Raw genomic sequence first — 26,487 nt, 5'->3', positions numbered from 1 at the left:
ACTAACTCGAGGTCTGAAAAGTCGGTCGAGATGAGTCCAGCTTCACTGCAACCATGGACGGGAGCTAGCCGTGCAAAGCAGGCGTTCAGGGGTGAACGAGGGACGGAGGAGGTGGAACATTGCAGCATACGTCGTGTAAAGTCCCTGGAAAGTAGCGAGCTTGTCTACTCATCGGCCTTTGAGGAGGACAACTGTCGGCAATAGACTGGAAAGTAGATCGTATGTATATCAGAAGTCAACCATCACGTCGTACACGAGAGGTACACACTATTTGTCCCATTAATAATAATATCATCAATGTCCTTTTGAAGTATGAAGACGAAGTCTCTCTCTTCCATGAACTTATGCAGCCACCCCCGCCTGCTAATCTTTTTATATAGGACGAGACTTCTGGATAGGGGGGGAGTCTGCCCTGGGGGCGGCATTTCTCCTTGCTCATGCATGATAACAGGGGGAAAAGCCGTCCAAGCACGATCAAAAGTAAGTACGCTGATTGACAGTTGGATGGTCGATCGGTGCGAGCACAGCGTCTTGATCCATGTAAGCTCTCCATCTGCCCGCTGCGACTGGGATGCTGGAAAAAGGAAAAAGAGAAGTTAATGTAGGAAGTTCCAGGACTTTGACCCCCTCCCTGGTTTTTTATGTAGCAATAGCCTGAATCTGGCCGCATGGTAGAATCTTCCCTGGATCGGAGAGATCGACTCTGCAACCTCCTTTAGAAGCAACAGTTAACCTCCAATGCCTGCCCTGGCGATTGTCCAGGCTTGCTGGCTTACGGAGTCCCTATATTTATTCCTTTTTTCAGCGGCAAGTTTAAGGCAAGTTATAAGGGTAATCTAAAGGTAAGTTAAGGGTAATCTTTGACTTTGGTAGGACCAATGTAGATACGCCCTTAGATCTACATACCCAAATCTTATTCTGAAAATTGAGTGAATTGTTTGTACAAATACATAAGGTTGATTTGGGTTTGTGAATGCTTTCCTAGCCATCTACATTATCTCAGTTCATCCAAGTCAGCCTCCGTACCCGGCGTTGTAAGCCATTCATCCGTCAAGAGTTCGATAGATGGTTTCCTCTCTTCTGGGTCCCATGTCAACATCTTGCGTATGAACTGAAGGAATTTATCCTTCTCATCTCCAGGCGGTATGACCGTGACAAATTCTTCCAGACTCGTTTGTGGTATCGGAGCCCCGCCTATATACTCCCCTGTTGTCGTTTCGCTTGTGTGAGTATAAACTGGTAATTAGGTAGGGAGTAGGGAGAAGTAGCCGGCGTACCATCTTCATCAAAGTAGGCATAGAGACGTGGACTCTGTGCAAGCATCGCTCTTGGAGGTTCACCAAGATATCCTATGTACTGTGCCAGAGCCAATGGAATAACGTATTGGTTGTTGACACGATCTACGGGGTCAAAAAGGTTTCTGCCTTCCATGAGTTCGAGTGTCTGGATCCAACATATTCAGTAAGTATCCCCAATATTGTGTGTTATCGCGCTTAGACATGCACTGGACTCACCAGGACACCGATCGACCATATATCAATGGGGAAACTCCAGGGGAGTTTCATGAGTACCTCTGGGGCACGATATAGATCGGACATCCACCAGTCCTTATGCACGCATTCATCAAATTGTCGCATTTGGCCAAAATCCGTAAGAATGGGGTGACCGGAGTAACCCAGCTTGGGAGGCCGAGTCTCGTAGACAACGCTTGAAACAGCCCCATTACTGTCCTTTGTGATTACAGGCACGCTAGGGTCCCTGGACTCCTGCTCCTCAAGATCCTTAAGGCTGGTGGTGTCACCAAGAAGGCTCATCAAAATGTTCTGAGGTGAAATATCTATCGACTCAGTGTGAGTATAGCAGACAACTAAAGGAAATATTTCCAGCAGATAACCTACCTGTATGTACAACACCGCAGGTTGTATGTAGCCAATTCAATGAAAACAACAAGTGGTATACTAATGACTTAACCAGAAGCTTTGGAAACTTGGCGTCTGGACATAGCTCCTGCAATGTGCGGACACTGGTGCCTTGGGGCTTAGATACAATACAATAGTGCTGGCCGGTTGGGCCTTTGGTCTCAAAGATGTCATCTGCCAGGCGTGTAAAGTCTAGCCCCGGATGGTCCTCGCTAGCAAACGACTTTAGGCGTCGGAGCATGTTCACCTCATTGATGACAGGAGGTATCGAGGACAAGGAGTTGTCGGTCTGTACAGTGATTTTTAGTGTTGTATATTCTTTCGTTCTACATTCGAAGTCAGCAAAGAAGATATATATGTATAGGGGTTCGGAGGAAAGACAAACACCTCTCATCGCTCGCGAGCCACACAGTCGAGTACGCGCCATATCCAAGTTTGGAGATTATCCGATATCGATCGTTGAATATTTGGCTAATTTGAACTGGGTAATATTTCTTTTTACGATAAAATGGCAGAGTCTGTTCTTCAATCGGTACGTGCTGTGCCATATCGTGAGCCCATCGGCGTTGAAAGGAAAGTGGAGGACGATAACATTGTCGGATAATAGATGATAATAGGAAAGATGGTGTTATAAGACGTGTTTTTAAAACAGCCATCTTCCGCCCTATGCTACTCTTCTTCGCAATTAGTAGGATAAATATCAAGCTGGTTGTCAAGTCGCGTCAAACACGATCTCAGTCACGTGATATCTAGTTAGCCGCCGCTAGTTAAGGTTTAAGTTGCCGCCATGTTTATCTTTTTTATTTTCATCCATCTCATCTTTTTTACCATGTAGAGAGCAAATAGCGATGTTCAGCATTCCAGTGATTATACTTGCTAGGAAAGACCCAAGCTGGTATGGTCGGCTATAGAGCACACCAGACAGGGGATAATCTGTTGTCAACAGCCGCAGAAACAGACAAGGATATGAGCGTTCTATGGGAACGGCGATTAGCCCTGCATATATTCCCTAGCATTGGGAGAGACAAGTAATGCAGTGATTTTTCCGATTGCTCGGCCAGAGAACCGGGCGACCGGGTATATGCAGGCTATACGGCAATGTTCTTGATGCTGAGCAAGGTATTGGCTGCATCGTCATTGCGACTTCAACTAGCGGCGGCGTCTCCCACGAACTCCATTTAGGCCAGCCCAACTCTTTCCAACAAGTTGAGTCCGGCCATACGCATTTCCCTCTACCCTTCCTCGATCTCCATGGTTACGAGGAATATCGTTTTTATGTACTCTCTGTTGGCTTCGCATTTCCAGGAAATGAACCGGGATCCATTCTTTGACCCTGCTCTGCTTCATAATTCCACCCACGGGGCTATTGGTGGCCTGCAAGTTCCACCCCAAGTACTAATATATGGCGTCATACTTATTAATGCTAGCCGCGTTGACCGCAGAATATGGCAGAGCAGGATGTGGAGGCGCCCCAGAGAGTATGAAATTCTCCGAAAGTACCCAGGCTTAAGGTGGGATAGTTTGAAGGTGTGTATACTCTCGCTTGATATTCTTTAAACAATTACATTCACTATATATTTATCACATCCAGACCTTGACATGTTCCGATATTACCTCATCTGTCCTTCCTGACGTTGCCACAGCATACAAGTTCTTAATCATATCTACGATGTCAACTATCAATAAATTTTCCGGTGCCACGCGGGAGTTGCTGCAGGTTACCGATGGAGTGTTCAGGAACCATATTATGGCCGTCGCCGAGGGGCAGAACCCTAATATGTAGGTTTACCCAAGCTCATGAAGCATCCATCAACTATCTACGGGTCAAGTTTCTTTTCAGGGCGATCAAGCTCCCCAGGTAAGGCAGACAAACTGTTCTATTTGCGGGTCAATGGCTGGTAGTTACATCCCTTGCATACAGCGCTACCACCAAACACCGATAAGGAGGAAGTTCGCAACTTTGTTACACTCAAAGTCACTAGCACTCCCAGACATCGTGTCGTGTGGCACACCTTAACGATGGAACTATCGAAGTAGTCGACACAACGAATCCTAGAAGATGGCGAGGTCAAACACGCGAGATCTACCATGGAACGCGAGAAATTACAGAGCCAAAGCAAAGAATTAAATGGCGGTAAAGTGGTAACCGAGGAAAGGGAGAAACTCTTGTACTCGTTAAAATATGAAGGCAAGACTGCACCCACAGTCCGAACATACAACTCGAATATCGGCGATATCCCCGCGTACGGAGCCCGGAGCCCTCCGCAAAAGGATTTTTTTTTTATATGGCGACTTCTAGCGTCCAAGGCCAGAACGTTCACCACAAGGTTCGATGTTCAGCGCTATGGCGACGAGAAGAAGTTGATAACGCGGCCGTGCATCGCAGTACATGTACAGTTATATATAGCACCTTACGACAAGAACATATACTCCGCAGCAGTCTTGGATAGGCGCCGCCATGCCAATAACCAGTACTGGAGGCGTGGGCAGGGTGGAGGTAGCGGCCAATGCAGACCTGCCGTTCGCTCCGGTCGGCCTTGATACGCAGCACAGATATGCAGATGCAATGCAATGCACCTCATCCCTGGCCTGTTACTGACCCAGCAGCGGCTGGGATAAAAATAAACTTCTTGCTTATCAGGCCGTGCTAGAATTCTAGCCACCTCGACTTCCCGCGCCTCAGTCGGCAGCGAGCGAGGAGAATGAGAAGAAGACTAAGACGAAGGATTGAGTGCTAGGCCGTCTTGGAGCTGGGTTGGCAGGAGGGTTTGCAGGATATGGTATGAGGTAGAAGCTTCTCGGCGCTGGCAGGAAGAGAGGAAGAGAAGATGAGAGGAATCTTCGGACCGGGCGGACATTTTTCGGGATACAGTCGAGCAGTTTAATATCAGCCTACGATAAGGATCAAGGATATTAGAGCTGGTGGTACGAAAACCCTCGCTACATTGACGTCGCACCGAATCATACGATAAACTACTCGTCTATCGAATTTGGTTCCGTGTCTGTTTCGTCTCTGTTCGTCTCTGTCCGTCGCACTGGATTGAAGCTATCCCTACCCGCCAGGGCCCCTCGTCGAGGACGGGAAGAAGGAAATGTAAATGGAACAACCTTCCATGCCCTTTGCCACCATGTTAACCCTTTCCACCTCCAACTTCTCTCTTAGCGATGGGGAGGGAGAGTGGACGGGACAATCTCTCTGCATGGCCGAGACACAAGTGAAGTCGAGCCCCATAATTGCTTTTTCCATTCTTTTTTTCTGTTGATGGCTTTTGCAACCACCCCCCAGCTGCAGTTAACTAACTAATTTGCTGCCGCGTACATGAACACTCACGGACGTTTAGCCTTGATTGCAATTACCAGGAAGCTGCCGATGACTTGCATGTTTCATCCTTGTTGGTGGTACTAGATATACGTGCGTGAGAGGGCGATTGGATATCAGCCAACAGCAAAGCAACTGGCAACTCTATCATGATACGTATGGAGTACGGGGTACTTTCTCCCTGTTCTCCGTACTCCGTGGTGATCATGGACATGGTAATTGGCGATGATCGGAGCCAAGCGAGCACTGGCGAGTACCGACGAGCGCCGACAAGCGACATAGGCGAAGATTGGTAGAAATCCGCCGTCGCACGGGAAGATAAGACACGACGACGATGACGACGATGACGACGATGAGACGATGGACCGATGGGACGATGGGACGATGCGCTAAACATTGGTCGTTTATAGACCGCACAAACGGAAGAGACAGCCTTATACAGGTTACCATCCGTCATATCTATACGACGATGCAGCTGGTCAGGCGTTGCTTTATCTTATGCAGGCATCAAACCTTCGACCTCTCTCACCGCTCACCGCTACCTGAGCAAGATGTACATACACAGGTAGAGGTCGGCTATCGCACTCCCCTCTACCACTCGATAGAGACCGGTCCGGCAGTCGGAGCTACACTGTCCTATACAGAAGAACAAACCTACTCCGCGCCTAGGGAGCCGTGGCTGATCGCAGCACTCCTTGATTGGCGTCGCATGGCGTGATATGACATAGCCCACTGGCCAAAGCAGAGAGAAGAAACCAAGGCATCGGGCGTGGCTTGCATGTATGTATAGGTAAAGCACGACGCATCTGGCAGAGTGTTTTGTTTATCTGTCTATAACCGGCGCCAATGGTCGCACAGAAACAATAAGAACGGAGAGAGAACTGCTAGAGGAGTAACGAGATGGTAGCCAGGAGGTAGCGAGTCAGGAGTCCATCTCCGAACCCTCCGCCATCGAGGATCCCTGGACCAGAGTTCGTCCATGGTGCGACAGGAGTCCATCTGTCTCGAATACGAGCACCTTTTAAGAAGAGCAACGAGCAAAGAGTAGTCTTTGTCTGGATAAGGCTGTACATGGTACTTGATATCTACGCCAATCGCGTCCCCGGAACCTGCCCATCTTCCTCCCCAAGCGGCGGGGCAGATAAGGAGCTCTCGAGGTACCTGGTACTTGGTCAACTCTATAACTAATATCCCACTAACCATGCCACTAATATACCACTAATATACCACTAATATCTCGGCTGGTAAGTTTTTCTGGAGCAGAGATTTTCGGCAGCGGCGAGTGGACCGATCCACACTCTGCGGGAGAAGGTAGAGGAGAAGGATAAATGGCATTAGGATAGATAGACGGAGAGACGGATAGACGGAGAAAGGGAGAGATGGTGACGTTGGATGCACTGTTACGTCGATGGCGAGGCAGCGTCCGGCATCGGGATATGATAAAGAAGAGAGCATCAAGAAAGAGAGAGAGAGAAGTATCACTACTTCGCCTCGCAAGTCTAGATGCTTTTTACTAGCTTCCCCCTCCCCTCCCTTATCGCCCTGGCCTTGTCCTATCCCTGCCTTGCGCTACCAGTGGCGACCAGGTTGACGGCAAGAAATCTGCACCCTCGCCAGCTTCTCCCCTGCTTTGGCCCTTTATCAACGTCTCTCCCTGGCTCTTCTCCATCTCTCCTTTGCTCCATTAATTGTCGAGTCCTTTCTCTGCTGCATTGTGCTGTCTTTGTTTTGCTGTGCTTCTTTGCTTCGTCTCCTCTGTCTGGTGGATCTGTCACGCTCGCTCCGGTCCATCACCTACACCAGACCTTTGCTTGTCTTCGCTATTATTCACCAGATGCAGTGATCGGTCTTGATATAAGCGATCTTGTTAAGGTCGTCTTGAGGTCGTCTTAAGGTCGTCTTGATTGCGGCTTGACGAGGTGGGTTCGTCCATCTTGATGTCCACTTCCGTATACTAACAGATATAGACACTTAGCTCAGAAGCTATATAGACGAGAACAGGCCGGATGCCCTACATTCCACCCTCATCAGCGCCCTCCTCCCCAACTGCGACTACGCCTGCACCATCTACGACCTTGAACGTGGCAGCCGGTCCTGCCACCCGTCGCCATGGACGCCACAGCTTCGAGCCAGCCGTGAGCTTCCAGAGACTGTCCAGCTCGTCCTACTTGCATAGACACAGGCGGAGTCCTACCATCTGTGCGCCGGTTTCCAGGTTGCAACAGTTGGAGGGACAGCAGCACCATCACCACCAGGGGCAGACGCAGGCACAGGCGCAGGATGTCTGGACGGGCGGGAGGGGAACCTTAGTCTTGTCTCCGCCAGAGTCGAGGAATAACTCCGGAGACGAGGAGGAAGGGAAACAGCAGCAGAAGACGAGAGAGATGCTTGACGGCCTAAAGGAGGCCATGATATCCATTGACAAGCACCACCATCAGCAACAACACAACACAGAAGAGTCTGCTTCGACGGGGGGAGGTATAATAGTCTACGCCGTCCCCGAACAGGCAACCCAGACCCCAGACCAGAGTGACCAGGACGAAGACGAGATGGCCAAAAAGCCACCCATGCTACGGAAAAAGTCCGGCGAGCTGGTCAGGCCGGCTATCAGACTACGACGGGGCCGGCCGCTGAGCATGCCGGGTACTCCTACGTTCTCAAAGGCTGTGCATTTTGGAGCCCAGCTGGAAGAGGTCCGTCACTTCATGCAGCTTGACAGGCCGCTGGCTGTCAGTGCTGGCTCCTCGCCCGTGGAGGAATACGATGGAGACACCGAGTTCCCCTTCGGCAGCACCTCGACAACAAGAGACAGAGACAGGGACAGAAACCACTGGGAGGCAAGAGTGACGAACTTCCCGTCCATTCTTGACGACGCAAGGCTCAATATGCCCGTCCGTCTACGCCGTGTCCATCTCTGCCCGACCACACACGCCCTCCTCGGAACCGTGGCGGTGGCGAACCTCGCATACTCGAAACATGTTACCGCCCGCTTCACGCTGGATAACTGGAAGACCGTCTCGGAAGTCACCGGTGAGTTTGTACCATACAACAAAACCGATGTCGACCGTGAGGAACGAGTAGGATTCGATACCTTTTCGTTCTCCATCGAGTTAGCAGACCAGCTGAGACACGGGATGGAGAATAAGACTCTCTTCCTGTGCTTGCGGTATAACGTCGGCGGAAACGAGTTCTGGGATAATAACGACGATATGAACTACCAGATCGTCTTTGGTACACAGGCCATGACACCTGCCGCGGCCGGAGGATGTGCCAGAGATCCGCTTTACCGGCTGCGTATGGCGCGGGCTGGAAAGGGGCCGGGATCCAAGTCTCGACCTCGACCGCTGTCCATGGTTGCCATGAGCACGAGCACGAGCACGAACTCGGGAATGGGAATGAGCATGACTGTGAAAGAGACGCAGTTCGAAATCAAGTCTGAGCACCACGAAGTCGTTGATGTTGACGTCGACTCTGAGAAGGAAAGCTGGTTCCCGGACCCGGACTCCCCGACGAGACGAAACAAGATACGCACCAACGTGTTTGGCGACCGATATGATTTTTCGACTTCCTTGTCCAGCACCCGAATGCAGGCTTTGGACAACATCCCTCATAGCCAGCAGGCCCAGGTTGAGAGTCAGGTCCAAGCCCGTATCCAGAGTGAAGGGAACAGCGACTCGGACGACTCGACCAGGGGCGTGAATGCGAAGAGACTATCGGATTTTCTGTCCGATAGACCCAACCACCAGTCCCAGGTCTACAAGGAGTTGGTGGATAGGTATTGTTTCGTAAGTTAACTCTTTATCTTCATACTCTATAGAATCAACTCTAACGATAAAACTAGTTCGGTTCAACGAAGGGAAATACCCAGCAGAAAGGCAACTCGCGTGTCTCTTCCAACGACGGCACAGAGCTTGAGCTAGAACTCGATGCAGAGGGAGATATCGACACATCATCATCTTCATCACCAGACCAGTCATCCACACCCACAATGCAGTCCATGCATATGCATCTACCCCGACGCTTATCTCCTCCCCCACAGAACACATCTACATCTACCTCTGCCTCCACATCCGACACGGAGGGTGTGACCACCCCATCGCCATCGACGGGGATTCTTCCCTTCCCGTTCCCGCGAGAGAGAGGGATGCCCGCCTCTCCTGCCCCAACAGCGATATTGGGATGAATCACTCAACCATACACTGAAATATTAAAGGGGAGAGCAGCTGGTCACCCTTGAACATCATCCACACCCCCATCGACCTTTGAGTTTGAGCATCGTTGAAACAGCGACGAATGCCAGGGGGGCTTGTTTTTATCAATTTTTTCCTTTCTTTCCTTTCCATCGTCTCCTAGACATGGACTCTCCACTCGATTGATTGGTATTATTTTAATTCGTGTTCTTTCTTGCACCTAGCAAGCAGGCGGTTTTCTCTTTTCTCGTTTCACTTTTTTTTCTGTTCTTCTTCTTTCCCATCTGCAGACCAGACTGCTTTCTCCCTCTCTGCCTTCCGTCCGCCTTCTATGGCCGAGACACAAAAAAATCTCTTCGTCGTCGTTGTGACGCGTTATGTATGTATGTACGTTTGTCTGGCGCATGGGTTCGGCGCGGCTTCGTTCTTCTGTCTGTTCTTCTCGCGTTCATCTTTCTCAGCGTTTCTTTCTTGTCGTCTTTAGGGAGTTTCTTCCATCCTCATCGGTTCCGGAGTTGATATGGTTCGGAGGCTGGAAAAGTGTTCTATCTTTTCTTTTCTTCCTGTGTTACTTTACTATGGCTGTTTTTCTGCTCTGTAGTTTCCCTCCTCTAATGTGAGGGCTAAACTACGCATCATGATAATGAAACTGCCTCTATCTCTCTATCTTTATATCTATCGTGTCTCTACATCTATCTATCGTGTCATGTCTTTATCTTTATGTGGTGGTAGAAAAGTGATGGGGTAAAACGTGACTCTTACATAAGCCCTTACATAAGCATAACTGTAAGACCTTCCCTTTGCTCTGGCCCTAAGAAAAAAGCGCCTAAGAAGCAGCCGCAAAAGACGCTCCTTTCCAGCGCGACTTAAGCCTGACTTTCGCCTGCGTTTTTCTTTGCCCAGATCAAATCAACACTCTCCTTCTCACCTGATCTCGCGCCTCATCAACCAACCCCCCTGACTAATCAGCCTAGCGCAAGTGAAATCAACCAGATCAACTTTTCTGCCTGTTGATCTGGCCTTGCTCCTTTTTCCCTTATATTAAGCCTTCCCCCCCCCAAAACCAGCAACGATTTTTTTTCCCTCCTTTTCTCTCTCCCAGCACACAACGCAGTGTTATCGCGATCATCAAATTTCATCCACCACGCGTCTTTTTCCATCTTCCTCGCTACTTTCAGTGTTTATACACGTACTCTTCTACTTGTACACACGGTTTACTAGTTCTCTGCAATCATGACTGGACGTAAGTTGGCCTTTCTCTGCTCTTGGTCGTCGTCTGGTGGTTTTGGTGATGGTTTCTGGGTTTGGCGATGGTGATGCTTGGCGGTCTACATATACTTCGCGGTTGTATGGTGGATGCGTCGAGTATCGCTCACCACCGATGCACCGTCTCCAGCACGTCGTCGTTCCTCATGGCTAACTCGACTCTCTTATAGGCGGCAAAGGAGGCAAGGGACTCGGCAAGGGCGGTGCCAAGCGTCATCGTAAGATTCTTCGCGACAACATCCACGGCATCACCAAGCCTGCCATCCGTCGTCTCGCTCGTCGTGGCGGTGTCAAGCGTATCTCTGCCAGTATGTTCTCCATCACCCATATCCATCGCTCCATCTATACATCGCCCATATACATCCATCATATCCATCACCCCATTTATATACCCACTGATGTACTAACTTGCATGTCAGTGATCTACGGCGAAACCCGCAACGTGCTCAAGTCTTTCCTCGAGTCCGTCATTCGCGATGCCGTTACCTATACCGAGCATGCTAAGCGCAAGACCGTGACTTCGCTGGACGTTGTGTATGCCCTCAAGCGACAGGGCCGCACCCTGTACGGTTTCGGTGGATAGACAATGGCGTGTTCTTTTCTCTTTGCTTTTTTTTCTTTCCATTTCTTTTATCAGTGGGCTTTCTTTGCGGTTGGATGGACGGAAATAGGGCCTGGTCTGGCTGGTTACAATGAATTACTTGAGGTTTAGGCAATGGAGTCTGGTTGTCTTTCTCTCTCTTCTATCTTCTACCTTTATCTTCCTGTAAATGTGCCGAGGTTATTAGTAAGTCGTACAAAAGAAGGGCCGAAGTCTTGGCTAACGTCATGTTACCCCGGACCCTAACCCGATGTGGAAACCGCCAAGCCATCCCAAAACACGATCCCAAACAAGGAAGGAAAAGAAAAAGCAACCACCAACCCTAAAACACGAAGAAGTCAGAGAAAGAAAAGCGACATGGACAAGGCACCGGACGGAGAAAACCCGGCCAATAACGCGCACCATGGGTCAATACCTCCGGCCTTGGAGCCTGACCAAGAACAAACAAGCCTCCTATGCGAGAGACGCCATCCCTAGCAAACATTCCACTACAAACGACGTCAAAGATGGGACTCTTTGTCGTTTGTGGGGGGGAACGCTGTCCGCAGCAATTTCGCGATGTCCACCCACTACGGAGCATAATATACGGATCAAGCAGTTCTCTTCGGCCACTGGGATACTGATCGTCGTCCGTGTAGGAGTGATCGTCGTGCTGCTCTCTGCAACTTCATCCCGGCCGGAACCGAAGTCTGATAGAGCGAGCGAGGAGCGACGAATGGCAGCCCAAAAGACACCGGACGCACGGAGTTCCATATCTGCTACTACCAGGGGGCAATGCTGATTATATACCCCAAGTTGACAAGTCTGAAGCTGGGCCAAGAGGTGATAGAGCCGTTGAGGGTCTACGAGCCGCCTTGTTTGCTTTACATTTGCCCTGCCTGAAACGCCTTCTTCATTCGACCTGCTCCAGGGGGAGATTTGGGGAATCCTGGACGCTTGACTCGTGTCCCCATGCAGTTATGTGGCCGTACATATTACACTGCTCCTACAGTTACTCTGTATGGTAGCTATACGGGTACTGATGGGTATTACATACTATAGAAATATGTAATATCTACTCCGTATGCGCCTAGCTTCCTTTCCGGTCGTGCGCGCCTGAGTGAATCCACTATACACAACCCTATCTGCGGGGCCCTGCAGATGGGGAGCGGATTCTGTCTGACATTTCGCGGGGAATGCTCTACCGGTCCTGAGTGACATGTTCTGGAAATCAGGGCCCGGGCGGGTGAGGACGGGCACGATGTCCATCACCCGTTGCTACCCTATGGTAAGGCCAGGACGGAGATAGGGAGGTGTATATATAGCTGGCGCCGTCCGCCCTTCTTGACGCTGACCTTTCTCTCCTCGTGAAGGATTTCTGAAACCATCCTCCCCCGTACCAGCCATTATTCCTATACCCTCTACATCCTTTTTTTCCATCCTCTATTCCGTCAGTACTACTATCATTCAAGATGAAGGTCCTTGCTGCCCTCGCGCTGAGCGCCCTGGCCATGGCCAAACCCACTCCTCCCATGCCAGGCATGTCCCTCATTCAGACCGGTCCCCAGGAGACGCGCTGGGTCACCGACGCTGAGAAGCTCGAATTGACCATGGTATGTCCATTATCTACGTCACGACTTTCGACGGACCTGATCTAACATGTTTAGGCCGACATTGGTTTCTTCGATATCACCGACAACCCAACCTCCGCCCGTGTTGCCTCCAAGCCAAAGTCCTACGCTTTCCCCGGAAACGTCAGCCACCAGGCCGAGGTCAAACCACTTCTTGAGAAGCTCTCCGGAGACCACATGAAGGCCAACCTCGAGGAATTCTCCAAGTTCCCCAACCGCTACTACCAGGCTGACTCTGGTGTCGAGTCTGCCGAATGGATCCTCTCTCGTGTCCAGGAGGTCATCGGCAACGTGAAGGGCGCCACTGCCGAGAAGGTCGAGCACAAGTGGAAGCAGCCTTCCATCCGTGCCATCATCCCCGGTAAATCCGAGAAGATTGTCGTCGTCGGTGCTCACCAGGACAGCATCAACGGCAACAACCCCGACGGAGCTGCCCCCGGTGCCGACGACAACGGATCTGGATCCGTCACTATCCTCGAGGCCCTCACTGCCCTTGTCTCCGACCAGAAGATTGCTGGCGGAGAGGCCGCTAACACCCTCGAATTCCACTGGTACGCCGGTGAGGAAGCCGGTCTTTTGGGATCCCAGGCTATCTTCCAGCAATACGAGCAGGAGCAGAAGCCAGTCGTCGCTATGCTTAACCAGGACATGACCGGATACGGAGAGAAGATGGGTGTCATCACCGACAACGTTGACGCTGGCCTCACTACCTTCACCAAGCTCATCCTCGACACCGTAAGTTTCTTTTATTTCCCCATGATGTCTACGAGTTGATATATACTAACTAACTGCTTGCAGTACACCTACGGTAAATACGAGGACTCCGAGTGCGGATATGCTTGCTCCGACCACGCCTCTGCCAACAAGGCCGGCTACCCATCTGTCTTCATCTACGAGGCTCCTCTCGGCCAGGACAACCCAGCCATCCACTCTCCCGATGACACCGTCGACAAGCTCGACTTTGAGAAGATGGTTGAGCACGGTAAGCTCGTCGTTGGATTCGCCTACGAGCTTGCTTTTGCCTCCTTGTAAACAAAACCCACCCACGCCACGGGGTATAGAAAAAGGGAAATGGTTTGGATAGAGGGAGAATTGGGGGAGAGTCGCTTTGACAGCAGACACTGATATTGCATATGGCATGATTGATGCATGTGTGTGCGTATCTGTACATAGCCTTTTATATCATATATTTGGACATACATATCATTTACACCCGTTCTACGAAGTACATTTATCCTTTTTATTTTTATTCTATTTTTCTTTTCTTTTCTTCGTCTTTTCCTTTCTTTTTTGGTGTGGAGAAGAGAGTGAAATGCACGATTATGTAATCTGCAAGAGGTTGTTGAGAAGGTAGGTATGAAGCTGATTGGGGAAGACGAGGTTGAGCTGGAAGAAGTTAGTAGGTGGGAGGATTTTTTTGATCTTTTTGATGCAGCTGGAACATGTGAGGGGATATCTGATCAGAAAAGACCCTGCTGGCCTAACTGCCCTGAGATATCGAATGTTAATGATAATGCGCAAAGGAAGGAACTAGGTTAGGAGGGTATATACTGTTGGAAAGGGTGTATTACCTCAGTTGTAGTTGTTGGTGCTGGATCTCCGCCGTCATTTTTGCCGTCTCCTGTATAATAACAGTAATTTGTTCCCGCAGCCATGCCAGCACAATCCATGCCTAATGACGGGTTCATCTTATATACTTCCTCTATCGTAAGGCCCAAATTATTAAGGGTTGATTCACAGCCATTTATTTCCACTTGCACGTGGTTGAACTTAAATCCAACTTCCCCAACTTCTTTCGCTCTCACCAAAGGATGATGAGATATCTCGACGTTGCTATAACTGATCAATCTCTATATCAAAGAGCTATTCGCCGAGGACAGGGGGAAACATAATGGTAAGTCACTGCCCTAATCCCGTGGCACGAGATCAAGTTGATGCTGACTCCTTAAAAGAACGACCTAAGGAGCTACGATCTATATACCTCTCTAGCCCAGAATGACGACTCCATCACATCTGCCAGCCATACAGCTGCCGATGCCCTTGCTGTAGCGATATCAACCGCTATAGTTTACCCGCTTGATTCCATAATTGCTCGCTTACAGGTGAGATACGCACAGCGAGAGGGGGAAGATAATCACACCCCTGCCGAAAGTAAGGAGAGTAAACGAAAAGATGACGCGGCAGACGACCTACGACGAAGCCTCGACGTGCTCCGTGATAAGATACAGCATTGTCTTGATACCGTCCGGGATGTGGTGAAGATGGCTAGGGAAGGGTGGAAGGACCCCAACGGTCGTCGTGCGTTGTACGCTGGGGTAGGCGAGGCGGCGAGCAAAGAAGCCTTTGAATTCATATTGGTCGGTGCGTTATATTCGCTTCTGTCTCGCAGGCTGTCCAGGGGTGGGGGTGGTATGAGTTGGAAGGCACAGATGGTGAATGACGTCTCGGCGGGGGTGTTGTCGAGGGCGCTGGTACGGTTGCTCACTGAGCCTATTGCTACGATCGTGGTGAGGAGGCAGGTTAGTTCGCAAGGTAGGAAAGAGGCGGTTGAAACGGTCATTAGCGAAAAGGGAATTGGAGGGTTTTGGTCCGGGTATTGGGCTACGTTGATTTTGACGGCACGTCCTTCGATTATGGCGCTGGCTTACTGGGCCTTACGGACTACTTTGGCCCGTGTTGGGAAAGTTGGCGGTAATGATGTCCTTAAGGAGGGCGCGGTGACTATGGCTATAACTAGGACTATTGCCGAGTCCGTCTTGTATACTGTGTCAGTCATGCAGACTTGTGCACGAGCCGGCGTCACTGCGCCAGTGAACTCAAGGGGTAGAGGCAGTGAGCATCAACTATCCTAATCCTTTCTGATGTTCATGCAAAATCACTTGTCAACCGCCCAACTAACTATATATACAGGCCTTATGCTCGAAATTTCTCGAGGATTACTTAGCCAGGGGACCACGGCATTGACACAAGACGTACTTGCTGCCCTAATGCTGCGCCTCTCGGCAATATTGCTCTACATTCTGGAGCCATTTATGTTGTCTGAAGATGCTATCACGGAATCAGTACGTGATTCCGCGGGTACAGCGGACCAGCAGCTGGTCGACGACGCAGAGTATTTGACCAAAGCTGTCAAGGGTGCTGCTGGTATGAGGAACCGCAGCACGGGGCTTACAAGAGGCAGTAAAGACGGTTATGAAGCCACTGATGCTGTTGCCGAACTGGTGGGTGATTATGTCGAGGAAGCCCCTGACGAGCAGTACCGCTGGTTCTGGGATAAGGAAGGACGTCGTTGATACGGACCAAAAATATGTATTAAATCAATACAAGGTCCCTAAAACCTCCATATCCATGGTAGGTGCTTTGTTGGCGAAGGGCTGAGGATGTCGGCCATTTTATCATGATTTACGCGTGTGTTCCTGCTGTCAAAAATTTCATCCTTATTTTTATACCTCGCAGTTGTTTGCATATTTTATCGCGGCCATGCCATATCTATTATCTCTATACCCATATGAGGAAGGCCTGATATTTTGATAACCGGGAGAATGACCCATATACCCTTTTAAGAGGTATGTCTTCCTCATACCGGTCAAGCTGACTACTACGTTATATATATACTTATGAGAACGAATTTCTATAGGAAGAGGCACGCATACTCGCCCAGCAACACCCCTACTCGGTGACATCGTATTGACCTGAGAATGCAAGATAAGGCTTGTAGCCTGGATGGTAATGAGAAGGCAGGTCCTGAGGAGACAGGTACTGGTGAAGGGAGATTCAGACATCCACTGCTAGGGATAGAGAACTTGATCCAGTGGCTTGATTTCTTGGTTAATATGGGCTGCCATAGTTGCTGGATTGGTTATATTTGCAATCCTTGTTCCTATCCTCGCTCCAAGCTGTACCTATGTCTTGCAACATCTCAATACAGCCATATCCCAGCCTATATAATACTCTAACATCGATATCTCCTCCGTTGCTATGCAGTATCCTCGTAATAAACAAACCAAGATGGCCTGATGAATATTGTCAGCTCAGCCACAACGCCACCGATGCACCCCAGAGGCCCAGATCGAAAGAACGTTGAGATTTGAAGCTACGTTTCAAGGCTCGCTTCGGAGACAGCGTTACCAGCATCGCAGTTCAAGGTCACCAAGTCCAGGCTGGCCCTGGTTTCACTTCTTTCTCACTTCATCGCCTTCCAGCCTGCCGGCGATGCGTATGCCGGAACAAACGCCCTCTTGTCTCAGTCCAGCACAGCATCGTCGCCCCATCCTCCAAAACGACCGACACCCCGCTACCAGCGCCGGGCTTCAGCTTCGCATCGGCGGTTTCCGTACATAGTCGAACACTCTATAGACACTGTTGATCGCGCTGTTGTCGTTTTATCTTGATGGTACTGCGGGTTACCGACTTGAGATGGCGTTGCTCCAGAACGAAGAGTACGTTGAGTGCATCGCTCTAACCACCCTTTCATGTCTATCTAACCCAGGCACTATAGGTTCACCATCTGGCAGCTTCGAACTTCCTACCTGGCTACGATAAAGGACGGTGTTGGCGACCGTCTTATCAATGTAAACTCCTCGATCCTGAACTCGCCTTGCTTCCGTTCTGCTGGGTGGTCGGTTGCCGCTGACCCAAACGCCGCTCATATCAAACGGACTCACTCGCCTCCCATACCAACGGCGACGGCTGTCGGGGCACAATACGCAGCTCACAATGCCGCGCGACGCAACAACTTCAACGGCGGCGGCGGCGGAGGGGGAGCTGAAGTGATCAACGGAGATGGCAGTTTTGGCGGCGAGGACACCTTGCAGCTGGGTACTGGGCGTGCTACCGCCGCCGACGACGAGGAAGACGAAGAAATCACGTTGAATACGGAGGGGATGGCAGGGTTGGGATTTACAAATATTGTACGGCAGGCGTATAAGAAGAAAGGGAGCCGGCAAGAGTTGGGTCGGAGGGGCCATGCAAAAAATTCCAGACGGCCGGTGACCCCGGGCGACGGGGAGGAGGATAGCAGTGATCTCAGCGATGAGAGTGACGAGGAGACTTCGAGACAGAGGTACATTTTGAATATGCTATTTTGCCGGGAGGGGAGAGTATCAATATCATTTGGGTTGCTAACACTACATTGAATAGAGCCGTGCAGCAGATCCAATTTACAAAGATGCCAGTCCGTCATCGTGCGGACTCATCACCCATCAGAGGCTCCGAGCATCAAGGCGGCCCGCAGGTCCTGATCACATCCCCGTCTATACGGTCTGTAGATAACCGATTTCGAAGAAGTTCTCTTGGAGCGGTGGAAGCCATCAAGTCTCGGGCGAGGCGAGACACGACTACAAGCAGCGACATGTCGTCCGATATCGAGTTAGACCCAGAGGCCATGAAAAGGCGACAAATAAAGTTCTTGAAGCACGAGAATGAAGCCTTTGTCCCGCGGGAAGAGGACGAGGATGCAGAGAGCGAGAAACTAGAGGAGGAAGTAGAGATGGAGGCTGAAATGGCCAGCGGAGCTATGAGAGCTCAGAGGAATGAACATGACCACGACGATGATTCTATTGCCGGCTCTGTTGGGTCTGCCATATCGTCGGACTTTGGCAACACGGCCGGGTCGGGGTCGTTGCTGGGCCGTGGCGCACTTCACGCATCGTCGCCGTTGATGCTGAACAAGATACCTAGAGGCATGGAAGCGCAAGGCGGAGGTTCGTCTCCAAGGAAGGATAAAGATATATCTGCTCCGATGCTACCAAGATTACCGCCGGCGCAACCGATCACACCAACGGAGCCCGTCAGTCTTCTATCCAACATGCTCAATGCGCGAAAGAAAGCGCCTGAAAACCCTACCGAGAAGTATGCTGTGTTGTCTGGAAAGGGGTCATCCGGAACACCGCTGTATATCAAGCTGTATACCCCATGCTCAGAGGACCCAGAGGAGCCAATGGACATGCCTCTTACGAAGGATACAAAGGACGGAGACCACTCGCGACCTGTCACAGTTGCTGAAGCTATCGGCCTGGCTCTGTGGCGGTATACGGACGACAAGATCAAACCGGCTATTGATATCTCGAAACTGGGAGTCAATTACTGGAATCTACGCATGGTCGAGGACGGCGAAGTTGACTACGACTTCCCTCCCCTTGCCAGGAAACGACCGATCACTGATTTCACATCGAACAACAACCGAGCAGCGGGATTCAGGGGACGGTCGAGGAGTAAGCCGTACGATGAATTTGCGCTCGTGGAGGCATCGCCAGCGGAATTCGAAGAGAACGAGACGGTATGCCCGGGGGATAGCATCGCTGCCCCTGATGTCACTACACCGACGGCTGCACCAGCAGCAGAGATGCCACCACCACCACTCTCACAGACGGCGGGTGCACAAGCCCTTCCATCGAACCATATCAAGGTAGCGATCGGTGGCCGTATGAATCCGATCCTGGGCCACCCGTTCACCACAGCGCTGAACGACAGCTCCCTACGGCCCGCCGACCTCCCAGCCATCCCCACGATGCAAGCCACTCCTCGACTGGGAGTCTCTACCCAGCTAAAGGTACGATACGTCGACCTAGAGGCCTCCACGCGGACGACTACCCTGAATACGTCGACGGACAGCTACATTGCCGAGATCCTCGACTCCGTCTGCAAGAAATGGCAGCTCGACAAGGGCAACTATCTACTCAAGGTCATGAACTCCAACACGGTGGCGCCACTAGACCGCACCGTCGCGGCCCTGGGCAACATTACCGACCTCGAGCTTGTCCGTCGTCGCTTCGGCGCCGGCCCGCTCTCCCTCATGGGCTCGCCGGGTAGCTCCTCTCCCAACGCGCCTCTGCTGGTCGACAACGGCACGGCCGCCACCTCCTCCAAGAAGAGCAAGAAGGGAGCAGCCTCACGCATGCTTCACCCGCTGGCGCAGAAGCAGGACGTGATCGTGGGGGGATACTACAAGCGCTACCACGTCATCCGCAAGCAGTCGATGTCCTTCACCACCTCGAGCCAGCGCGTACTGGCCTTTGACAACGACTACATGCACATCATGCCGGCAGAGACGGGCAAGACGCTGTTCGAGGCCAACAGCAAGACGACCTCGATCTCGTTCTGCGACGTTATCGGGTCGAAGGTGAGCAGGCGGCATCCGAAGAGTTTCCGGTTCGTGGTGCTGCGAGGGACGGAGGCGAACGAGCAGAAGAGATATGACTTTGAAGCGAAGAATGCCGTGGAGGCCATCGAGATTGTCGACGAGATCAAGAAGAACATGGCTCACTACCGGCTGTGATTCTCTTATATCGTCTCCTTGTATGGCGCAGGAGGACTCAGTACTCATGTATTCATCAATAGCTCTATCAATCTTTCTTTGAGGTCATCGTAGACATATACGGCGTAGACTACTGTGGCGTTGATCCGCGAGGCTCGAGTCCTCTCTTCTTCTTTATCTTCTTCTTCATCTTTATCATCTTCATCTTCATCTTCATCTCATCTTCTTCTTCTTCTCATCTTCATCTTCGTCTCTGTCTTCTTCTTATCATCTCATCCTCGTCTCGTCTATAAACGTGAAACCCCCTGTCCCACTTCTAGCCGCATCCCATCTTCTCTTCTTCTCTCTTACCATCTCTCTTATATCGTCTCTTCATCTGTTATATCGAGATAGTATACTCCGTACAGACTGCCATACGTGTCGCCACGGAGGTGGGGGGCGTTTTCTAAAGCATCGCCAGCGTTTCGGCCTCTATCCCACACATCTTCCGCCGCAGCTATTTATACGGAGCGACCCTCGACTATATTTGCTGCAGATAATCCTCGTATCGTCTTGCTAACCTTGTGCCTGTCGATAACTTTTCGTGCTGCATCGCCTTTCTCCCTGCGACCCCAGCGCCGCCCCTCCAGCCTCGCCCGGAGTCTCCCTCCCGCTCTCTCTAGGTGGGCTGTTTGTTCCATGCCGACCTTTGGAGGCCTACTCAAGAAGCGGCGGACGAAGGACTCGAAATCCAAGGACCTTGACTCTGCTCCGGAGACCACTGTGGCCGTCTCTCCTCCCACCGCTGCCGTCTCTGCGCCCGCTGCGATCGCCGGCCATACCGCTCAACAGCCCAGCCAGCCCGGTCAACACCAACAGCTCAGCCAACAGCCCGGCCAACAGTCCAGCCAGCAGTCCAGCGTGAATAACGACGCTGTCGGTGCCGCTGAACACTCGATCTCTGCCTCCTCTGCGCCTGCTGCTGGCGTTGCCGCCATTGACTCGCCCTCCAGCACTCTCGCGCCCGCTCTCGCCAACATGTCCACCACCTACCAGCGTCCCAGTCCTCACCCGGCCTCGGGGCCAGGCGACGTCTCGCAGTCGAGATCTCCCCAGCAGACGCAGCCGTCGGCTCTCCAGCCTCACAACGTCACCAGCATCAAGAATATCATAAACCCGCCTCACCACGACGACCAGCAGCAGCACCACCAGCAACCGCAACAACAACCACAACCACAGCAGCAGCAGCAACAACAACAACAACAACCACAACCACAGCAACAACATGCTGCAGGGGCTACGGATGCCTCAATTCGTGCCTCACAACGCCAATTGAAGGGGAAATACTCGTTGGGCGACTTCTCTATTCACCGTACGCTGGGGACTGGCAGTTTCGGCCGAGTCCATCTCGTCCAGTCTATACACAACCAGCGGTTCTACGCTATAAAAGTGCTCAAGAAGGCACAGGTGGTCAAGCTAAAGCAGGTCGAGCATACGAACGATGAACGCGCGATGCTGGAGCGGGTCAAGCATGCGTTCCTGGTTACGCTCTGGGGCACCTTCCAGGATGCAAAGAACCTCTACATGGTGATGGATTTCGCCGAGGGCGGCGAATTGTTCAGTCTGCTCAGGAAGTCGCAGGTATGTTTGGCTACAGCCGTAGAGATATGACGATGACGGAAGCTGACAAACGGTCGGATGATGTAGCGGTTCCCAAATCCAGTGGCGAAATTCTATGCTGCCGAAGTTACTCTGGCTCTGGAGTATCTGCACTCGAAGAACATTGTTTACAGGGACCTGAAGCCGGAGAATCTCCTCTTGGATAAGAACGGGCACCTGAAAATCACAGATTTTGGTTTCGCGAAGGAAGTAAGGGATATCACATGGACTCTCTGCGGCACTCCAGACTATCTGGCTCCCGAAGTCGTCTCGTCCAAGGGCTATAACAAGTCCGTCGATTGGTATGTACTTCTATTTTATACTCCCATGTTTATCTATCAGTACTAACAAACAACCAGGTGGTCCCTCGGTATACTCATCTTCGAGATGCTCTGCGGCTTTACTCCGTTCTGGGACAGTGGCTCCCCCATGAAAATATACGAAAACATCCTAAAATGCCGTGTCAAATACCCTCCCTCTCTAGTTCCAGATGCACAGGATCTTCTATCTCGACTAATCACGCCGGATCTTACTAAGAGGCTGGGCAACCTGCACGGTGGATCGGAGGATGTCAAGAACCATCCGTGGTTTGCGGAGGTCACTTGGGAGCTACTTGCCCAACGGCGGATAGATGCTCCCTATATACCACCTGTCAAGGGTGGATCGGGCGATGCCTGCATGTTCGATACCTACGCGGAAGAGACGGAACAGTATGGCCTCCCTGCAGAGGATGAGTAAGTCGCGCTATCATACGTACCCTTGCCAACCCAACGTAGCATCCCCTATTAACCTTGTTATCAGATACGGCCATCTCTTCCGCGACTTTTAAACGAAGGAAGCAGCACACCATCTTCATTCGTAGCTGTTTCATGTTTTGCTCGCTATTTACGATGGGGCAATATATCCTTCCGCTGTCCTTCACGACCCAGCTCCCTTCGTCTGCCTCGTGGACTAAAGCCAGCATGGAGAAAGCGGAAGTCCTCCCTCTCCTATAATTATGCTACATCGGCAACAGCTGGTCTGTGATTTTTTTATTTTATTTCTTTTTATTCTTTTTTATTTTGGGTTTCATCTCGTCACCACCCTTCAAATCAAGCTTCAAGTTATGGTTCGAAACCCTATTATATCTCGCCATATACCTCCCACCACTTGATAGGTGATAGTTGGTGGGATTCTCTCATGGTTGTCTTCCATTTATATCATATTAAAAAGATTTTTATGAGAAACCGGCGATATGGAACACGGACGAGTCTCAAAGGTATTCGCTTTTGCCTCACTTTTTATCTTTTCGCCCCTTCCCTCTAATCGAGTTGTTGTTGTTTTTTACTCGTCTTGGTTTTCCCCCCGTTATGAACAGGCAATTTAATAGTTAATTGTCTCTGTACACCTTTGATGCATGGATGAATTTTTCGGGAGGGGACTATCTATTTCATCCATTTTCTTACTTATTTCATCAACCATATCCTCCGCCCATTCATCTTCCTCTCAAAGATGTTTATGCCTCTATATATACATTCCATACCATATACAGATACGTGGGCCGCGTCTTTTCTTACCGATTTTGCCTTTTACACGATGCTTTTTCTTATTTTTCTTGCTTTCCCTACGTCGCCGTCCATGTTGATGAGTTATTATTTTTATATCTATTATCAGTTCATGCGTCTGGGGACTTGGGTATGATGGTGGTGTGGTACTCGACTCTGCATCTGTATGCAGATGTAGGTACAATAAGTGACGTAACTAAAAGCATGATTAATCTATACCTGGCTGCAAGGCATATTGTTTTCAGGTGCTGTTTTCTGGATCTTATCTCGCTGTTCAAAAGCAGCCAGCCAACGAGAGAGATATTGGGTAGAGAAACTCTATGAATTTTTGACTTCCTCACAACTAATATACAGGTACAATTGTGCCATGGCTGCTCTCTCCTTGCATAACAAGCCAGGCTAAGGTAATATAACAGTATCCAAGCCTTTTGTCGTCTAAAGCATGGTCATATAATGGCATCCTCCCCAACATCATGCATACGGCGAGGCGGGAGCCGACAATCAGTCAATAACCCATGACGCCTTGATCGAAATACGACTCCAAGCCCAATTCCATATGTCTCCTCACCCCAACCCATTAAATATGCCATTATCCACCCCCAGTAGCCCTAAGACGACCTAGAAAATTCCTCCGTTTCCGCTCGATGCGCCAATTGTCGGGTCAGACGAGACCAAGCCGCCCTTTTCCCTCTCCTGTCCAATGCGGGCAATATACGCTCGACTTGTAGTGTTCCAAAGAGAGATGTATTTCTCCATGCAAGTGTTTAGGCAGCTCTGCTCATTCGATGTGAGAGTTGAGCCGGGGCTAGGAACGCATTTATCGAAGCAGTTTGAACTCAATTTCTGTATCCGTACAAGTTAACATTGACATCATAATATAGGAATATGGAGCAGACAAACCTCCATCAAGATGCGGGCATTGTTCATGGCGGACTCGGATTGCAGTTGTTGTTTGATGGCGGATTTCATATCTGCGGAGGACATATTTGCGGAGCTAGGAGGGGAGCTGAATGGGTTGGACATAGACATGGCGACGGGTGAATGGGTTTGATTCCTGAGTGAATAAGCTCTTTAAGTGTTCAATGTATCTCTAGCTTGTATCTTCGACTTTATCTCCAGCTTGTATCTCTATCCTTCATCTTTAACTGTTTGTTTCGAAGGCAAAAAAGAATCCAGATCATGTGATATTTGCTTACTTAATTGTCACTCTTGGCGCTATGCTGACTAAGATTATCTCCTTTGGGAAATTAATGACATCGAGCATGGAAAAAGTAGAAGAAGGGATGTATATCATCCCCTGTCACCTTGCTATTTATCTTATAACAGCAAGCCTGAAGCTGTGAAGTTCACTGGTTAAGCCCTATGCACAGTCTCGCCGTCGACGTAGACGCCGGCGCAGGATAAAGTGTTGATCCGGCCGCGATGATGTTCGAGAAGTGGACACAGTTATCTATACGCAAACAACAATTGAACTGATGCAGGGTGTCATGTCCTTCCTGGCTTGCTATTGTGGTATTATTTAGACCCAGGCTACAGGCATTTATATATGATAATACCGCCTGCCGCGTGCTCCCTGTTTAGCCTTGTATATTCCGAGGTCTTTCCAGCTCCGCGCTTAAGCAGGCAGATGTCCCGGTGACACACGACGCTCTCTTGACCTCCATTTTTTTTCCTAGTTTCTTCCTCCCGACCTATTTTCTCAATTATTCTTTGTGAATCGCCTGGATTGAAGATGGCGTGGAAGCTATTACCGTTCCTATTACTATCCTTCCTCGGTGTCGCCAGTGCTAGCACGCAGGCAAACGAGAATGACTTCGATAACCATCCCAGCACGAAGAGGGTGCCGGTATGTAGTATATCTTGCGCATTATATACAGTTAGAGGATATGCGCTAACGTCTATACTGTATAGATGAGGTCTTTTAGCTTGGCAACGGTGCGTTCGATCAGGCCCTTTGCGCAGGCGCATACTCTCCGCGAAAACGGAATACTGTTATTGACAAAGGACCGCGTGCTTGCATCTGGATGGATTAGCCTTACTTAGACTCTGATATGTCGAATCGATGGTTTGATTTTGGAGGAGACACCGTCATTCGTGCAGACCGGTACGGTTCCTCGCTGAATACCAAGCTGCGAGGTTTGTAGAGTTTGAGAGCATAATGCTGATATACGCAGATACATTCGTTTGACCGCCGACCGACCATCCCAAAGCGGCTGGATTTTCTCTCGCGTGCCCCTTACTGCAACGAATTGGCAGGTTAGTGGCCTTTATCCTGTTCATTCTACGCTGTCACGGCCTCGTAGCCAAGATCTCTAACTTGCCTTTATACAGGTTGAGGTTGATTTTGCTATCAACGGCGAGGGAACCCTTCACGGTGATGGCATGGCCATGTGGCTCACAGAAGGACGCGCAAGTCAGGGCCCAGTTTTTGGATCGGCGGATAAATTCAAGGGCTTAGGTATCTTCATTGATACTTACAAGAATGGCCGACAAGGAATGACCTTCCCAATGGTGATGGCTATGATTGGCGACGGCAACACCTTATACGATGCAGCCAAGGACGGTCAAGCGAACCAGCTCGCAGCATGCTCGGTATAGCAATCAATAACCTCCCAGTAATTGGAATTTACAGCTGACAAACTTGTACTTTTAGGCTCGAGGAATCCGCGGCTCCTCATATCCCACCAAACTCCGTCTCACGTACTTCCAGGATAAGTATCTTGCTCTCGATCTGCAATATAAGTCGGACATGGCCTGGACTTCTTGCTTCAAGGTTGAGTCGAAACCTGAAACTCCGATAAATCTCCCCGCTGCGTCTTATCTCGGCTTCAGCGCAGAAACTGGTGAACTTAGCGATACCCACGATATCCTGGAAGTGGACGCATTCTCCTTATACACCAAACAAGGGAGTGACAGCACCGGCCCTGGCCAAACTGGCCAATCTGGCAACCAAAGGAATGCGCAAAAGGATCACACATATACCTCACCAAAAAGCGGCGGTAGTTGGCTATGGTTCTTCTTTAAAGTCATCTTATTCTTCGCTGTTGTTGCTGGAGCGTACGTTGGATGGACTATTTACAGGACTAGTAAGAGTGGGAGGTTCTAGCTTGGATATTTCATGGTCACAGCACACATAATCTCCAAC

At 50.4% G+C, this 26,487-nt stretch overlaps 9 protein-coding genes across 9 annotated transcripts; 7 read left to right on the top strand and 2 right to left on the bottom strand.

The window, feature by feature from the left end:
- Positions 1-994: 994 nt before the first annotated feature.
- On the bottom strand, positions 995-2,160 carry GIQ15_02072 (CMGC/SRPK protein kinase; the record flags this gene model as incomplete). The annotated part of the gene is made up of 4 exons (XM_033549489.1): positions 995-1,236; positions 1,278-1,443; positions 1,515-1,837; positions 1,899-2,160. 4 exons carry the CDS (start codon positions 2,158-2,160, stop codon positions 995-997), a joined length of 993 nt encoding a protein of 330 aa, XP_033406650.1.
- A 5,084-nt stretch (positions 2,161-7,244) lies between these two features.
- Positions 7,245-9,421, top strand: GIQ15_02071 (uncharacterized protein; the record flags this gene model as incomplete). The annotated part of the gene is made up of 2 exons (XM_033549488.1): positions 7,245-9,023; positions 9,080-9,421. The coding sequence occupies 2 exons, from the start codon at positions 7,245-7,247 to the stop codon at positions 9,419-9,421; spliced, it is 2,121 nt and encodes a 706-aa protein (XP_033406649.1).
- A 1,240-nt stretch (positions 9,422-10,661) lies between these two features.
- On the top strand, positions 10,662-11,277 carry GIQ15_02070 (histone h4; the record flags this gene model as incomplete). The annotated part of the gene is made up of 3 exons (XM_033549487.1): positions 10,662-10,671; positions 10,865-11,002; positions 11,114-11,277. The coding sequence occupies 3 exons, from the start codon at positions 10,662-10,664 to the stop codon at positions 11,275-11,277; spliced, it is 312 nt and encodes a 103-aa protein (XP_033406648.1).
- A 1,469-nt stretch (positions 11,278-12,746) lies between these two features.
- On the top strand, positions 12,747-13,937 carry GIQ15_02069 (leucyl aminopeptidase; the record flags this gene model as incomplete). The annotated part of the gene is made up of 3 exons (XM_033549486.1): positions 12,747-12,887; positions 12,942-13,640; positions 13,704-13,937. 3 exons carry the CDS (start codon positions 12,747-12,749, stop codon positions 13,935-13,937), a joined length of 1,074 nt encoding a protein of 357 aa, XP_033406647.1.
- Positions 13,938-14,796: 859 nt separating this feature from the next.
- Positions 14,797-16,198, top strand: GIQ15_02068 (uncharacterized protein; the record flags this gene model as incomplete). The annotated part of the gene is made up of 3 exons (XM_033549485.1): positions 14,797-14,799; positions 14,858-15,737; positions 15,816-16,198. The coding sequence occupies 3 exons, from the start codon at positions 14,797-14,799 to the stop codon at positions 16,196-16,198; spliced, it is 1,266 nt and encodes a 421-aa protein (XP_033406646.1).
- A 756-nt stretch (positions 16,199-16,954) lies between these two features.
- On the top strand, positions 16,955-20,181 carry GIQ15_02067 (target of rapamycin complex 2 subunit; the record flags this gene model as incomplete). Its single annotated transcript, XM_033549484.1, has 4 exons — positions 16,955-16,984; positions 17,045-17,238; positions 17,404-17,967; positions 18,045-20,181. 4 exons carry the CDS (start codon positions 16,955-16,957, stop codon positions 20,179-20,181), a joined length of 2,925 nt encoding a protein of 974 aa, XP_033406645.1.
- Positions 20,182-20,838: 657 nt separating this feature from the next.
- On the top strand, positions 20,839-22,627 carry GIQ15_02066 (cAMP-dependent protein kinase type 3; the record flags this gene model as incomplete). Its single annotated transcript, XM_033549483.1, has 5 exons — positions 20,839-21,266; positions 21,531-21,780; positions 21,847-22,100; positions 22,158-22,532; positions 22,600-22,627. 5 exons carry the CDS (start codon positions 20,839-20,841, stop codon positions 22,625-22,627), a joined length of 1,335 nt encoding a protein of 444 aa, XP_033406644.1.
- A 1,333-nt stretch (positions 22,628-23,960) lies between these two features.
- Positions 23,961-24,326, bottom strand: GIQ15_02065 (mitochondrial intermembrane space translocase subunit Tim; the record flags this gene model as incomplete). Its single annotated transcript, XM_033549482.1, has 2 exons — positions 23,961-24,185; positions 24,243-24,326. 2 exons carry the CDS (start codon positions 24,324-24,326, stop codon positions 23,961-23,963), a joined length of 309 nt encoding a protein of 102 aa, XP_033406643.1.
- A 748-nt stretch (positions 24,327-25,074) lies between these two features.
- GIQ15_02064 (lectin) lies at positions 25,075-26,448 on the top strand (the record flags this gene model as incomplete). Its single annotated transcript, XM_033549481.1, has 6 exons — positions 25,075-25,188; positions 25,254-25,277; positions 25,376-25,446; positions 25,517-25,598; positions 25,674-25,934; positions 25,996-26,448. 6 exons carry the CDS (start codon positions 25,075-25,077, stop codon positions 26,446-26,448), a joined length of 1,005 nt encoding a protein of 334 aa, XP_033406642.1.
- Between the last annotated feature and the right edge of the window lie 39 nt (positions 26,449-26,487).

This window comes from Arthroderma uncinatum (assembly GCF_011692745.1).
Source record: "Arthroderma uncinatum strain CBS 119779 chromosome Unknown scaffold2, whole genome shotgun sequence".
NCBI lineage: Eukaryota > Fungi > Ascomycota > Eurotiomycetes > Onygenales > Arthrodermataceae > Arthroderma > Arthroderma uncinatum.
This window is presented reverse-complemented; position numbering and strand designations above follow the sequence as displayed.